This window comes from Glossina fuscipes, unplaced genomic scaffold (assembly GCF_014805625.2).
Source record: "Glossina fuscipes isolate IAEA_lab_2018 unplaced genomic scaffold, Yale_Gfus_2 0, whole genome shotgun sequence".
NCBI classification, from domain to species: domain Eukaryota; kingdom Metazoa; phylum Arthropoda; class Insecta; order Diptera; family Glossinidae; genus Glossina; species Glossina fuscipes.
In genome coordinates, this window is record NW_023998414.1 from 33916757 (window position 1) to 33929843 (window position 13087).

Genomic DNA, 13087 nt, shown 5'->3' on the forward strand with positions numbered 1-13087 from the left:
TGTTGTTGTTGTTGTTGTTGTTGTTGCTGCTGATGATGATGATGGTGATGATGATGCTGCTGCTGCTGTTGTTGTTGCTGCTGCTGCTGTTGCTGTTGCTGGTGTTGGTGCTGGTGCTGATGTTGCTGATGTTGCTGCTGCTGCTGCGGCGGCGGCGGCTGGTGTTGTCTTTGTTGCTGAATTTGTGTCGTTTTATTTTGGTTCGATTTACGTATTTTTCTTTGAATAACGGTTTGTTGTCCTGTAGCCGAACCGCTATTTACGGGCTTTAATAGTTGTTGTTGTTGTTGTTGCAATTGCAATAATTGTTGCTGAGCTATTACTGACATTTGATTGCCAACGAAAGTGTTCGCAATTGATGAGCCGCCGCCGACGCTATTAACATTTGATACCACTTGCTGTGATGGAACCATTGTGGATGTTCTAGGGATCTTAGCCAAAGGTGGCGCTTCACTATTAATGCTTAATCGTCTGCTTAAAGCTGCCATTGCTTCCCTATGTTTCTCACTGGCCGCATTTGAAGACGTTAAGGGCGGTTTAGGTTGCATAGACTTACGTCTTTGATTGATTAGTTTTTGACGTGCTGCCTTCGTTGCTCCTGTCCCACCATCTGCACCCGTTGGCGGACACTCATATTTATCTCTTTGCGGTAATGTTAATGCACTAGGCAAAGTAATTATGCTGCCCTGCTGTTTTCTGCCGCTTGCAAAATTTGTAGATTTCGGTTTACTTAAGGCATGTTGTTGTTGTTGTTGTTGTTGTTGAGCGGTTGACGTAGTTTTTAACGAGTTTGTTGATAAATTATTCATCGCTGATATTGGCGGTGTTTGCGTGAATATATGCGGATGCACTGCTGGATCGGTAGCGGGTGTTTTTATAATAAGATACTTATTACCCCGACTATCTGTACCGATTTGTTTATTCTTTGAATTGCCAGCGCACGTTGACTTTGCTAAACGTTGCGAACTATTCGTTGATGGATTGATAGGTAATTTTTGTTTTTGCTGAATGACCCCGGATGAAGGAGATGCCGCGATTAAAGGTGGACCCTGTATAATTTGCTGGTGTATAACTTTTGCATTTTCCGATCTACTATTCTGCATGGAATCTTCCGTAACAGCTGTAAGAGTTGTCGGCGTTGCCTGCAAATCGAAATAATTGCAAACAATTAAGTTGCGTCCGTAAATGAAAAAATGCAAAAATTGATTGATTTGTCGCGATTACTCATAAATTTTGATTTCATTTCAATTTCGTTCCAATGTTACAATGAAACGAATTGAAAATAATTTAATCACTTCTAGCTTCTACTATTTATTGATTAGTAGTTCAGTAGTAAGTTTCAAAATTTTTCAATTTTGAAAAATAAATTATGAAATCAAAAAGGGGAAAAGACGACAGACGACACTACTTGACAACAAACATTTAATTCTGATTTGAAGCATTTTGCCAGCTCTAAGCAAGCAGCAAATGCAGCCTCTAAAGATAGCAAAATAAATCCAATCAGCGATGTACTGGTCCAGAGTCAGTGGATCAGTTGATAACATGTTGATTACCTCTCTTCCACACATTTCGATGCCGGGACTTTTAAATTGCCAGCCAATTGATAGAACATTTGATTTGCAAAAATGAAAATGCAAATGCAGCTTATGGAGAACGCTGCTGAAAGCAACAAATTTTGCATAAACAACTAATCGACTAATCGACTTTATATATATGTATATATATATATAATATATTAGCATGTGTTGCAAATTCAATTCTTAGGAATAGAATAGAACTCGGGGGGCTAATAAAGATTTTTGCATCGGTAGTAAAATTGCAAAAAAAAAAACATGTGATATAAAAATGTGTGTTGATGTATGTTATGTTTATGTTTATATATTTTTTACAAAAATTGTATAATGTAATTAACAAAACTTACCGTCTGTATTAACTCTTGCAGCAACTGATCGTTATTTAATAGTGCAGGCAAATCGTATATCTCACCACTTGAAGCTATAATAGTTGCTGTTGGATTGTTGTTAGTTTTCACTTGATTAGTGGCGTTATAGTCTAACCTTTTTAATGGAGGTGGTCCTGGCGCGTTAGATGACGCGGAGGTCATCGGTTTCGGACGCTCAATAATGAACGATGTAATATTATCTTCAATCGACATTTTTCGTTTAACCGCCGTAAGGGGACTTTTATAAGGTACACGTTTAGTGGTGGTAGGATATGCTGCCGTATTAGGCGGCTGAGATGTATCCCGATTTGAACGCACTTTATCTGAAATATCGGCCGCTGGTAGCGTTAATTTGCGTTCATTTGTTCTTCGAACCGTTTTAATGGCAGGTATAACGGCTTCAACATCCAATGCGTATGTCTTGCATCCAACGCTTTCGCTATTTTTTAAATTATCTTTACAAACGGTTTTACGACGCGATTCCATGACCACACGACTGCCTGGCGGTGCTGTAATTTGCTGTGATTGCATATTATATTGTATATCCTTCGGTTTCGATATAATCACTTCTTGTACTATCTCCTCTTGCATAGGCTGCGATATATTCATCAAAGCGTTCGCGTTATGGGCCTCAATAAAATCGCAATCATTTTGCTGTAAATTATTATCATGAACTTCTTCAATAATATTGTTCAGGGCTTCTTCCGTGCTAATAATTTCCTCTACCACTTGTTCGCGTTGATGTTCTTGGCTGTTAACAATACTGTCAAATTCTATTAAGAATTCCGCATCCAATTGCGTATTATTATCGGCATCTTCATTATTATTCTCCATTGATTGCGGTGTCTTTATTACTAAAAATCCCGGCTCAACTATAGGCTCGTTTTCCGTGCGAACGTTTGTTGGCATTATTTCACTTTGGACGACCTCTTCTCTACCGGGTGGAGATATAATAACCATTTCTGACGACAGCGGACTGCAAAGAGATTTATCACTAATGTGTGGTTTATTTGGAATAACAGCCTGCAACAGTTCAGTAGCCCGTATTTCTTGATTAAGAAATTCATTATCAGATCTTGGTAGGGGTGAGTTTAATGTCTGCTGCATATCAGAAATGTCGGTTTCTTTAACAATTGTGTCATCAACTTCTGGTGTAAAAACTATAAGAGATGTTGTCGCTTGCTCGGACGATTCGTTGTTATTACGCACATTGCTTGAAACTTCTCTCAGCATTTTTTCATCGTCGTTTTGAATTTCGTTTGTCGAAGACGGTTCGGTAATATTTTTAATCGAAAATAATTTATTATTCTCATCCTCAATAGATTGGGGACTACTACTTTCATGAATGACGGTATGATCTGCAAGCATTAGTAAATCTTTATTAACTTCTTCTTGGGTATTCTCAACATTATGATGATGACGAAAATTTGAAATATTTTCACATTCAGTTAGATTTTGTGTACGGACAGGTGCTTCATGCTCCGAGAGCGTTATCGAATCTTTGTTGCTTTCCAAAATAATAGGTTTTGTATCATGATGATGTGAAAAATGGGAAATTGCCTCACTTTCATTTGTAGAGTGATCGAGGCAATGGGTGTTGGCTGGGGCGGCTACATGATCTTCTGGCGTTATTCGATTTTTGCTACTTTCTTGAAGGTGTTTCATATCTTGATCCGGTAAATGTGAAAGGCTTCGACTATTCGCAGCATCTTGATCCGTACAATGAACGTTTCTATGACCCCCCTCCTCGTTTTCGTCCTCGTCCACCTCCCCCTCCTCTTCCTCCTCCTCCTCCTCCTCGATTTTTGCATCTATGCGGATTTCTTGAGAAGGTTTACTAATATGAGCTGGAATATTTGTAATATTTTCATCGTTCGGCGAACCTTCGTATGTGTAAACAATAGTTTCGGCTGCTGCTACGCATTCAGAGCCGTCAATAGCATTTCCTACGGCTAAAATGTGTTCCTCATTAAGTTTTCGCTTTTTGGCGAGACTAACCTCAATCTCTTGCCACATCTTGGGAAAGTTTTTAGTAACAGTCTCTTGATTTTTTGATACCTGTAAATCTTTAATAAATGATGATTTCATCTTTACCTCGTCTTTATCTTCACTATCGATACTTTTTCTCTTTTTTTGGATTTTTGATGATTCGTCCACATCTTTTAATATTTTTTCGATTTTCTCTTGTTTCGATCTTTGCTCGCTTCCCACATCAGAAATTCGTTTCATGTCCTCCGGTTCCGTAATTTTCTTTAAACTTTCACTTTCTTCTAATGGAAAACTTTCTAATTGTTTATTTAGAGCGTTTACTTTTTCAATCCATATATTAACTGATGGTTTTAATATATCTGCCGCCTGTGAGTCCTTTACGCCTGATGAACATGATTCTGTTTTCGGTTCATTGCTTTTTTTCTCTGGAGAGTTTCCTCCTAATTCATTCGTTCTAAGCTTCAAAATTTCATTATTTATTTTTGTACCATTTTGCAAAACGTCGCTTACAAAATTTTCTAATGATTTTTCCGCCGAAATGTATGTTTTCTCTTCATTTTTTTCTAACTCTAACTCTAACTCTTCATCTTCGTGGTCATCCTTTCGCAGATCATGGGGCAAATCTTTGGCGATTGGAGAATCCAAAACACTATCTTCTTTATCAATTTCATCGTCTATATTATTATTATTATTTCCAGTATTATCGGTCACCACCAACTCATCGACGGAAGTAATTTCATCAATGGTTGGTTCCTCATTCTTAGTACTTTCTTTCAACTGAAATTGTTCCAATTTCTCTGCATTTTGAATATTGATCAGAGTTTTTTCCTTTTCTTCTTTCGTTTCCGAGCTTTTTGTCTCTTCGTCCTTCTCCTTTTCTGGTATATCGTTAACATCCAAATTTTCTTTTTTCTTATCGGAATTATCATTAAATTCGACGCTTTTTTCCACCGGGATGCTATGTTCACTCTCCTTTTGTTGTAAATGCCAAGCTTTACCATAGAAATGCGATTTTTTCCAATCGAATGTGCTAACGTCCTCTTTCGAAAATTCACCGCCACTTCGCCTAGGTGTTATTTTAATGTGTGCTCGTCTTTTACTTAAACGACCACTTGGAACTTCCATCTCTCTGGTGTTAAACATTTCTGGATTGATATTTTTAACATGAACGTCGCCAAATGGGGCAGACACTGGCGCATCAAACGGTTTATTCGCTTCCGCAGAAAGATTTAAATCATCCATTTTTTCTATGGTAGATCGACGTGCTGGTGCTAGTGATGATGATGATGGTGGTGGTGGTGGTGGTGGTGGTGGTGGTGGTGGTGGTGGTGGTGGCGGGGGTGGTGGTGGTGGTGGTGGTGGTGGTGGCGGTGGTGGTGGTGGTGGTGGTGGTGGTGGTGGTGGCGGTGGTGGTGGTGGTGGTATTATTTTCATTTTTGGACTGATTAATTCTTTTGCGGTAATTTCAGTTACAAAGTCAGCCGTCTCCCTACATAAGCCCTCTGATCCATCTAAATTGTCTAAATTTATATAAATCTCTTTTCTGATTACTCCTCCAGGGTTTTTTATTTCATTGGCTTCCAACGCAAATTGATTTTCATTTGATTCAAATAAACCGTCGGCAGTTTCTTCTATCGCGTTTCTATGATTCTCTGCGGGAAATTTTTGTTCAATGGTATTATCTTCCGTTGCTTCAAGTTGTAAACTTTCTTTGGTTGTAATTACTACCTCACCTTCGTCTCCTTGCAATGTCAATACATTTTCTTGTTCCTCCTCAATTTTCTTTTCATTTCGCAGCAAGTCGAACGTTTCGCTCCGATATTTATCGTTTCGTATTTCATTTCTTTGCTTTTCCAAAACTTGTTGCTGCCGCTGCTGCTGCTGCTGCTGCTGCTGTTCCTGCTCTACTTTTTCATCGTTGCCTGCTAAGTCTGATATCTCTTGCTGGTTTGTCCCCGTTGCCCCTTGATTTGTTATCAAATCTAATGCCTCTTGCTGATATTGTTCACTTACTTTCTCATTTATTATCACTTGCGATACTTCCTCTACCCGAAATACCTCGTGTGTCTTCTCATTTCTTGGCAGCGCCAATGTATCTTCATCACATATCTTGTTGGCCTTTTCATTAGTCGATATTTGTGAGACCTCTTGTATTCTTTCGTTTTTTGAAGTCTCCGAAGGCCTTCGTTGCGGATACTCGTTATCTACAGATTCATTTCTCTCCAATCGAAGATCCTCTTCTTCGTGGTCGTCAATTGAAGGCTGATGCATCGTTACATCATTATTGTTGTTATACATAAAGGTTGGCAAACGCTCTTCATCTAACATGGAAGCTGGTGATCCGAATTCCGCTTCTGTATCCGATGTGGCTAAAGAACTATTTTCATCAGTCGGAGTTTCAGAAATCAAACGATTCCTCTGCTCATCGCTCATTGCAGAAGGCAATTCTTCTTCAAATACCTGTTGCTGAAGTTGTTGTTGATCTTCACAAATATTTGCATCTTCATGAGCTTTATCAATTTCTTCTGCGTCCGAATTATTTTCACTGTTACCGTTTTCAGGGGTTCCGATGAAATTTTCTTTCTCAAGAGTTTCGTTATTAGTGATAGCAGTAAGATTTTTGGGAGTTTCCATACGTTGCCCTTCCTGCGCCTCTTCAATGAAATTTTCAGATTGTTCCTTTCCTCCCATTTCTGATGCAACCTTAGGTTCCGGAGAATTAAGAATTTCTACCACATCCTCTTCTTCTTCCTCCTCCTCCTCCTCCTCCTCTTCTTCTTGTTCTCTCTCATTAATATTCGACCTCTGATCCATTATTTTATTGGCTGAAGACTCTTCTTCATGACTTTCATCCATGATTTCTACAACATTTTCGACTTCAGTCACGCCCCGTTGTTCCATTGATTCTTGTTCATTGATCTTATCGTCAGTATCATTTAAATCAACTACTACAACTTCTTGCCTTTCGTCTTGATTTGTGCTTGAAGACAAAACATCTTTAGAGGTTTCTGTTGCTATGTTCATTGACGTTTGCATTTCATTGTACCCGAGTTCTTCAAAACGCGAACGGTTACGTGATTTGAAGATTCGTTTACCGCGTTCCTTAATAGGTAGACCCTTAACTGCCATCTCTTCTTCAAGCGGCATAGTATTTATGGCAATTGTTGGTGAAGACGTTATTGGTGTAGATGTTGTTGGTGCCGTTGTTGATACTATAGCAGTTGTTAATAAAGCAGTTGTCGTTGGTGCGGCAATTGCTGGCGTAGTAGTTGCTAATGCAGCAGTTGCTAATGTAGCAATTGCTGATGTAGTAGTAGCTGCTGCAGTGACAATTGCTGATGTTGCCGTTACCGGTGTAGCAAGTGTTGGTAAAGCAATTATTGATGTAACATTTGTTAGCCTAGAAGTTATCGGTAACTCAGTTTCTTCTAACAAAGAATCAATCTCTGCCACCAATTGGCTATGAGTTTTACAGGTTTCCTCATTCCTTTTATTTATTTCTCCAGCTTTTCTCAAGATGTCCTCCTCGTCTTCGATCACCACCAAGTTTTTGTCAGTTGGTAAATGTTTCTTTTTAAAAGGAGTCATTGAGGTGCAACCTTCTTCTTCTTCTTGAAAATCAAAACAAGATAGAATGTCCTCCGAAGTTCGTGAATCTTTACGATGATTAGGATTGTTCTCTCCCGTCGAGTGTGATTTAAGGGAACTCGATGATGTAGGTTGAAAACTTTCTTCGCTATCCGCTACTACGTCGTCATCTGGTATAGTAATCACTGTACCGCTGGGTTCATCATCAATGATTTCCACCAAAGATGAGTTGGAACAATTACTGCTATCCACATTTACTATAATTTGTGGAGAATTATCTTTCATTTCCACATTCACGTTTGTCACTGTTTCATATCCTGTTTGCGTATTAAAATCGCTGTTAAAATCCTGCAATACAACGTCGCGACGGTCTTTTTTCGGTATATTACGTATGCGACCCGATGTCTTTGTATCTACCACCGTTCTATTGGGGAGGACGGAAATAGATTGAGGAGGCGTTGGTTGACTGATTTGAGGAGTCGGTTCATCTCCTTCGTCACTCCACTCGTCCCATATTTGTCTACATAAATCTTCACCATTAGTTTTAGGTTTGGGCGGGAGTGCCGGTGCCACACTTTCTGTTGCCCTTTTTCTTGCTTCTTCTTGCTTATTTCTTTCCTTTCTTTGTTCTTCTTCAAACGGATCGATACGATCATTTTCGTAATTTTTCCGTAAAGCCAATGCAGTAAAAGAAATTTTTTTAGGTAAAGAGTTGATAGCCGCTGGCGAATAATCTATTTGCGGCTTTGGTGAAATATTGGAACCGTTTGCTTTATGAGCCATCGATTTTCTATTCGTTAAACTTTTTAATGGGATACTACGGTTCCAGGAGCTTGTTATTAATTCCGCTTCTTCCTCATCCTCTGACTCGGCGCTAAAGCTTACTTCAGACTTTGACGCCGCCACATGATTCGGTTGGTACAATGTTTTCAAGGCAGGTTGCTTTTCAGTTTGATTTGTTGTCATTCTGACGTCGTTAACAGCATTTACTGGTTCTTTGCTACTGATAACTGTCGAATCAGATGAGGAGGAAGAGGACGAACATGCAAACCAGCCGGCACTGGTGCGAGACTTATCAGAGCTAAGACTGGTATTTACGTTTCTACTGCTATGCATTTTTCTATGCAAGATCATAACGTTCTGTCGGACACTGGTAAAATCGCACATGTTGCATTGATAGAAATTCGCCACAGATGCTGACGGTACGCTTATCTCGTTTACAGCACTTGATTGCTTAGCATTAGCTGAATTTGTTCGTGTTCTTGTATTAATCACTGAGTTCGATTTGTTGTTATTTGAGGCATCTCTTGCTTTCGTAGAAGATCTAGTATTAGCGCTACTGGTGGTAGTAGTGCTTGTTTGTTGTGGTGTAAGATTTAAAATTTTTGTAACCGAGTCCTAAAATATTACATAAAATTTATTAAGAAATCCTTCTTTTTTTTTTTTTTTTTTTTTAAACTCGTTTTTGCTACTCACTCCACTTCGTCGCATATAATCAGAGCAATTGTCCGTAGTACCAACGGCGTTCGAATAGGCATCATTAAAACTGCTACGTACTAATGGTTGCCCCAGTATGGCTTTAACAATACTATCCGGACGATCGTTAATTCTCAAAGTGTTATTGTGGCGTATCAATCGCTCAGCAACCTCAACGTCAGCTGGAAATTTTTCCATAAATTTATTGTTCCCATTGTATAAAGCTAAAGCATATATATATATATATATATATATATATAGAGAGAGAGAGAGAGAGAGAGAGAGAAGAGAAGCGAAACATAAATATTCGGCACAAAGCTATTATTTCATTAGTATGCACACTTACAATAACCGCGTTTTATGAATTCATCTTTTTTAATGCACTGATAGTGAAATATTTTTTTAGAACTCCGCACATATTCGCTAGAGTTAAATTTAATTTATATATATTAATATTTTCTTTTTATTATTTAATAATTATATTTAATTATATTTAATATACTTACTAAGTATCCTCGTTAAAGAATTTTACGACACAATATGGCTTTCGCTTTAAATGTTTTACAAGACCTTCCGGTTGCCTATGCGGACCAGTAACTTCGCTTGGCCACCAATTGTTGCCCAATTTAACCCAAACCACATCACCATCCTGATACTCCTTATCATCCGACATGTTGTTGGCACGTTTCTTCGTATTAACGTTTCTCTTCTTTCTCGAAATCTTGACTCTTACTAATATTTCATCATATGGATAAGAAATGCAGCATTATTAGCATAAGGATAGCATTAGCTGCCCATTAATTCTATCAATAACACAATATCATTTATATTAATCATCATGTGAATCTCTACTACTACTTTAGAAGAAAGAACAAATTGCAGCTTTTGTATGTATGTATGTATGTATGTATGTGTGTGTGTGTGTCTTTATATTTAAATAACAAATAAAATCTTTCATGTCTACAAGTTGATGTAACTAACATTATATATATATATATTTTTTTTTTTTTTCTGAGATAAACAAATGATTACAAAACTTGTTTTTTAATTTTAACCCTAGAACAGTGCAGCACCTAAAAAAAGAGGCAAGTTCAATAAAAAAAAAAAAAAAACAAATTCTTTCAAAATAAATTTGAAGTAACATCAGTTATAAACAAAGGTCTTTTCCAATTGGAGCTGACGATTTTTTTTGTGGTATTTTTCCTAAGCATTCATACTCTTCCAAATTTTCATTTCGAAGAACGAACAAAAAAAAAAAAAAAAAGAAAAAAATTTATGCGATTTTGATTATACGACAATATTGCTCGATAAACAGTATGAAAGAAAGCTGGCTACAGCCCATTAGCCTATTAATCTCAATATTAAATTGATGGCATATTTAAAAGAAAAGCTTTGCTTTATTTTTATATGTTAAGTACGGAAAATGTTGCTTTGCTCTGAGAAAATATTAACAGCACCATATCTCACCGTCCATGATATGTAAATAGTGAGCTGTCAAGCAATGAGAGTCAACTGCTTTTTTCTACTTTTGCTTTTTTTTTCTTTGTGTCGATGATATACACTTGAAAACGTATACTTTATACATTATTCCTTTGATGCCAATGAAAATATTCAACAAACAATTTTCAAATTCTTGCTGTTCCTTATAAAAAGTAGAGGACACAATGCGTAGTATTTTTAAATGTACGAAAAAAATAAATAAATAAATAAATAAAATTAAAACTAATGCTTATTACAAACTAGAATATAAAAAATTGATGATAAATCGTTAACGGTATTTAATGCGATTTGCGATAAACCAACAAAATATAAGTAATTGATATTAACAAACACACAAATAATGAACGTTTTCCCACACAATTTGACATTCGAACAATATACAACATATATATATATATGTATGTAATAATATATATATATATATATATATATATATGTATGTAATAAGTCCTGAATTGAATGGAGGAAAAACGCCTAGGCAGTACTTAAGAAAAATGATACATCATTGTTAAGGAGATAATTTATAGAAATATTTTCCCATTACCCACCCAAAGACATTAGCTTCAAATACAATTCGCTTAGTATTGAGATTGGCGAATCGTGCTCCTTTGGAGATTGTGAAACCTGCCTTCTCTTTTATACACATAGGGATAATGAAAAATTAGGAAAGTGTGTGACTAATGGCAGGAGACTTTGTTTCCGTCCAAAAGAAAAAAAAAAAAAAAATTCCACTCACACTATTATTAACCCGTAACGAATGATCGCATTTTTCTTTTCCAATAGACGTACGGAATTTTCATTAAATATAGATTACCTATGAACAGATATGTCCATACAAAATAGAGAAACAATTGTCTATCGACCTCCTTTTTAGCGTGCGCAGCGACCATTGTACCTAACAGATTTGTCGAAATATCACGTCATGCCGCCTGTATGACGATATTCGATTTTTTCTCTTGCATTTAAAATGTCGCCAATAGGTAGCGACCTTCGTTCGCTAAGGGTTAATATATAAATTCAAACGTCATCATATCCACATATTGAAACTGCTAGTCTTACCAACAGCAACGGAAAAAAGAGGCCAAATGAAAAAAAAAAAAAAAGAAGAGAAATTGTAATAATTGCATTGCGAATATTGTCCCATTATATTGTTTCCAAAAATAAAACCTATAAGAACAATTCTATTTAACACTATTTCTCCCGTACGTAAATTTATCATTTTTAATAAGCAAAAGTTTATATTGCTCCTTAATATGAATGATGAAAATTATTTCACTTATTATGATATATAAAAACAAATAAGCAAGTTATATTCGGCAGGGGCCGAATCTCACATACCCACCACTATCTTTTTCGCAACCTATTCTCTAAGCTCTTTTATTTGATACCCATATCGCTAGTGTTATTAAGAAAAAAGTAATCGTGGTGTCCTACCATATTCATATCACTTCAAAATTAACCCATTTTTAGGCGGATAATACATCTTCATTTAAGCGCTGTACTAAAATACTGCTAAACATTCGGTCTTGTTTGCCTTATGATAAATAAGCATAAAATCTCAAAAAAGAGAAAAAACAAATTTGAACCACTTTGTGTGGGCATGGCGGCCATTTTTCCACGTAGGGAATAGAGTGCTTCGTAAAATATATGTGGAAAATATCAGCCTTCTAACTTTCATAATTTCCGAGTAATGAGCAAAAATCAAAAAAAAAAAAAAAAGAGTTGCATTCAGTTGCATTGCAGTTTCACTGCGCACTTCTCTTCTGACCAATTTCGCCCGTTTTCAATACCAACCTGCGTGCAGAAACTGCCAAAGTTTCTACTAAATTCGAAGCCGATATCTTCATTTTTGCGATTAGGAAAGTGCCAAGAATACACACCACGCAGACGGACAGAAATAGTTAAACTCAGACTCAGAATTTTTACGCTGATCAAGAATATATATGTACTTTATAGGATCTCTGAAGTGTGCTTTTGGATGTTACATACATTACGGGAAAGAAACAAAATAAGTATACCCTCATCTTACAGTGGTGGGTATAAAAATGTATAAGTGAATCTCAAAAATATACAATTTTTGAATAATCAAACCGCATTGCCTAGATGAAAGCGTGCCACGTTCATTGTTTTTCTAACAAAACGATCATTTCTCCACTCAACGACGACCAATAGGTGGTAGCGCCATTATTATATTACAAAATGTATCACGAAATAAGGATAAGACTTTATTCTCAATCGATTCAACAGTTAACCATTAAATATTCAATAATAACGAAAAATGCATTTACCTACTTGACCTTGATTAACTACACTATTGTTATCTCATTTGTCTCCTAACCCAGCATGGTGAGTGAAGCAAGAAACAATGCTGACAGTGGTAGCCTTCTGCCCCGGCAACATATAACAAAGAAGGCTATGATTGGATATGACGTTTGGGTGCAAGCGAAGAACTATTTTACTAAGAACTTTCCTTTCCTTTGTTTCCAAACAAATATATATATAAGAAGAATTTTTCATTGCAGTTTCTGTCCCGGAATATGAAACTGAAATCTACCGAGGAGAACTTGTAGCCATAAACGCATCTAGTTGTCA

The 13087-nt window shown here is 36.7% G+C and overlaps 1 protein-coding gene across 1 annotated transcript in view; it reads right to left on the bottom strand.

Moving 5' to 3' along the window:
- Nucleotides 1–80: 80 nt before the first annotated feature.
- LOC119644929 overlaps nt 81–13087 on the bottom strand; it is a gene marked incomplete at its 3' end in the record, with an annotated part of 35205 nt that continues 22198 nt past the window's right edge. Inside the window, exons 2-7 of the mRNA XM_038044676.1 lie at nt 9502–9798; nt 9342–9418; nt 8996–9219; nt 5345–8917; nt 1922–5242; nt 81–1142 (exon numbers count right to left, since the gene is read on the bottom strand). Coding sequence (XP_037900604.1) covers nt 81–1142; nt 1922–5242; nt 5345–8917; nt 8996–9219; nt 9342–9418; nt 9502–9668 — 8424 coding nt within the window. The remainder of the gene's footprint in view (nt 1143–1921; nt 5243–5344; nt 8918–8995; nt 9220–9341; nt 9419–9501; nt 9799–13087) is intronic.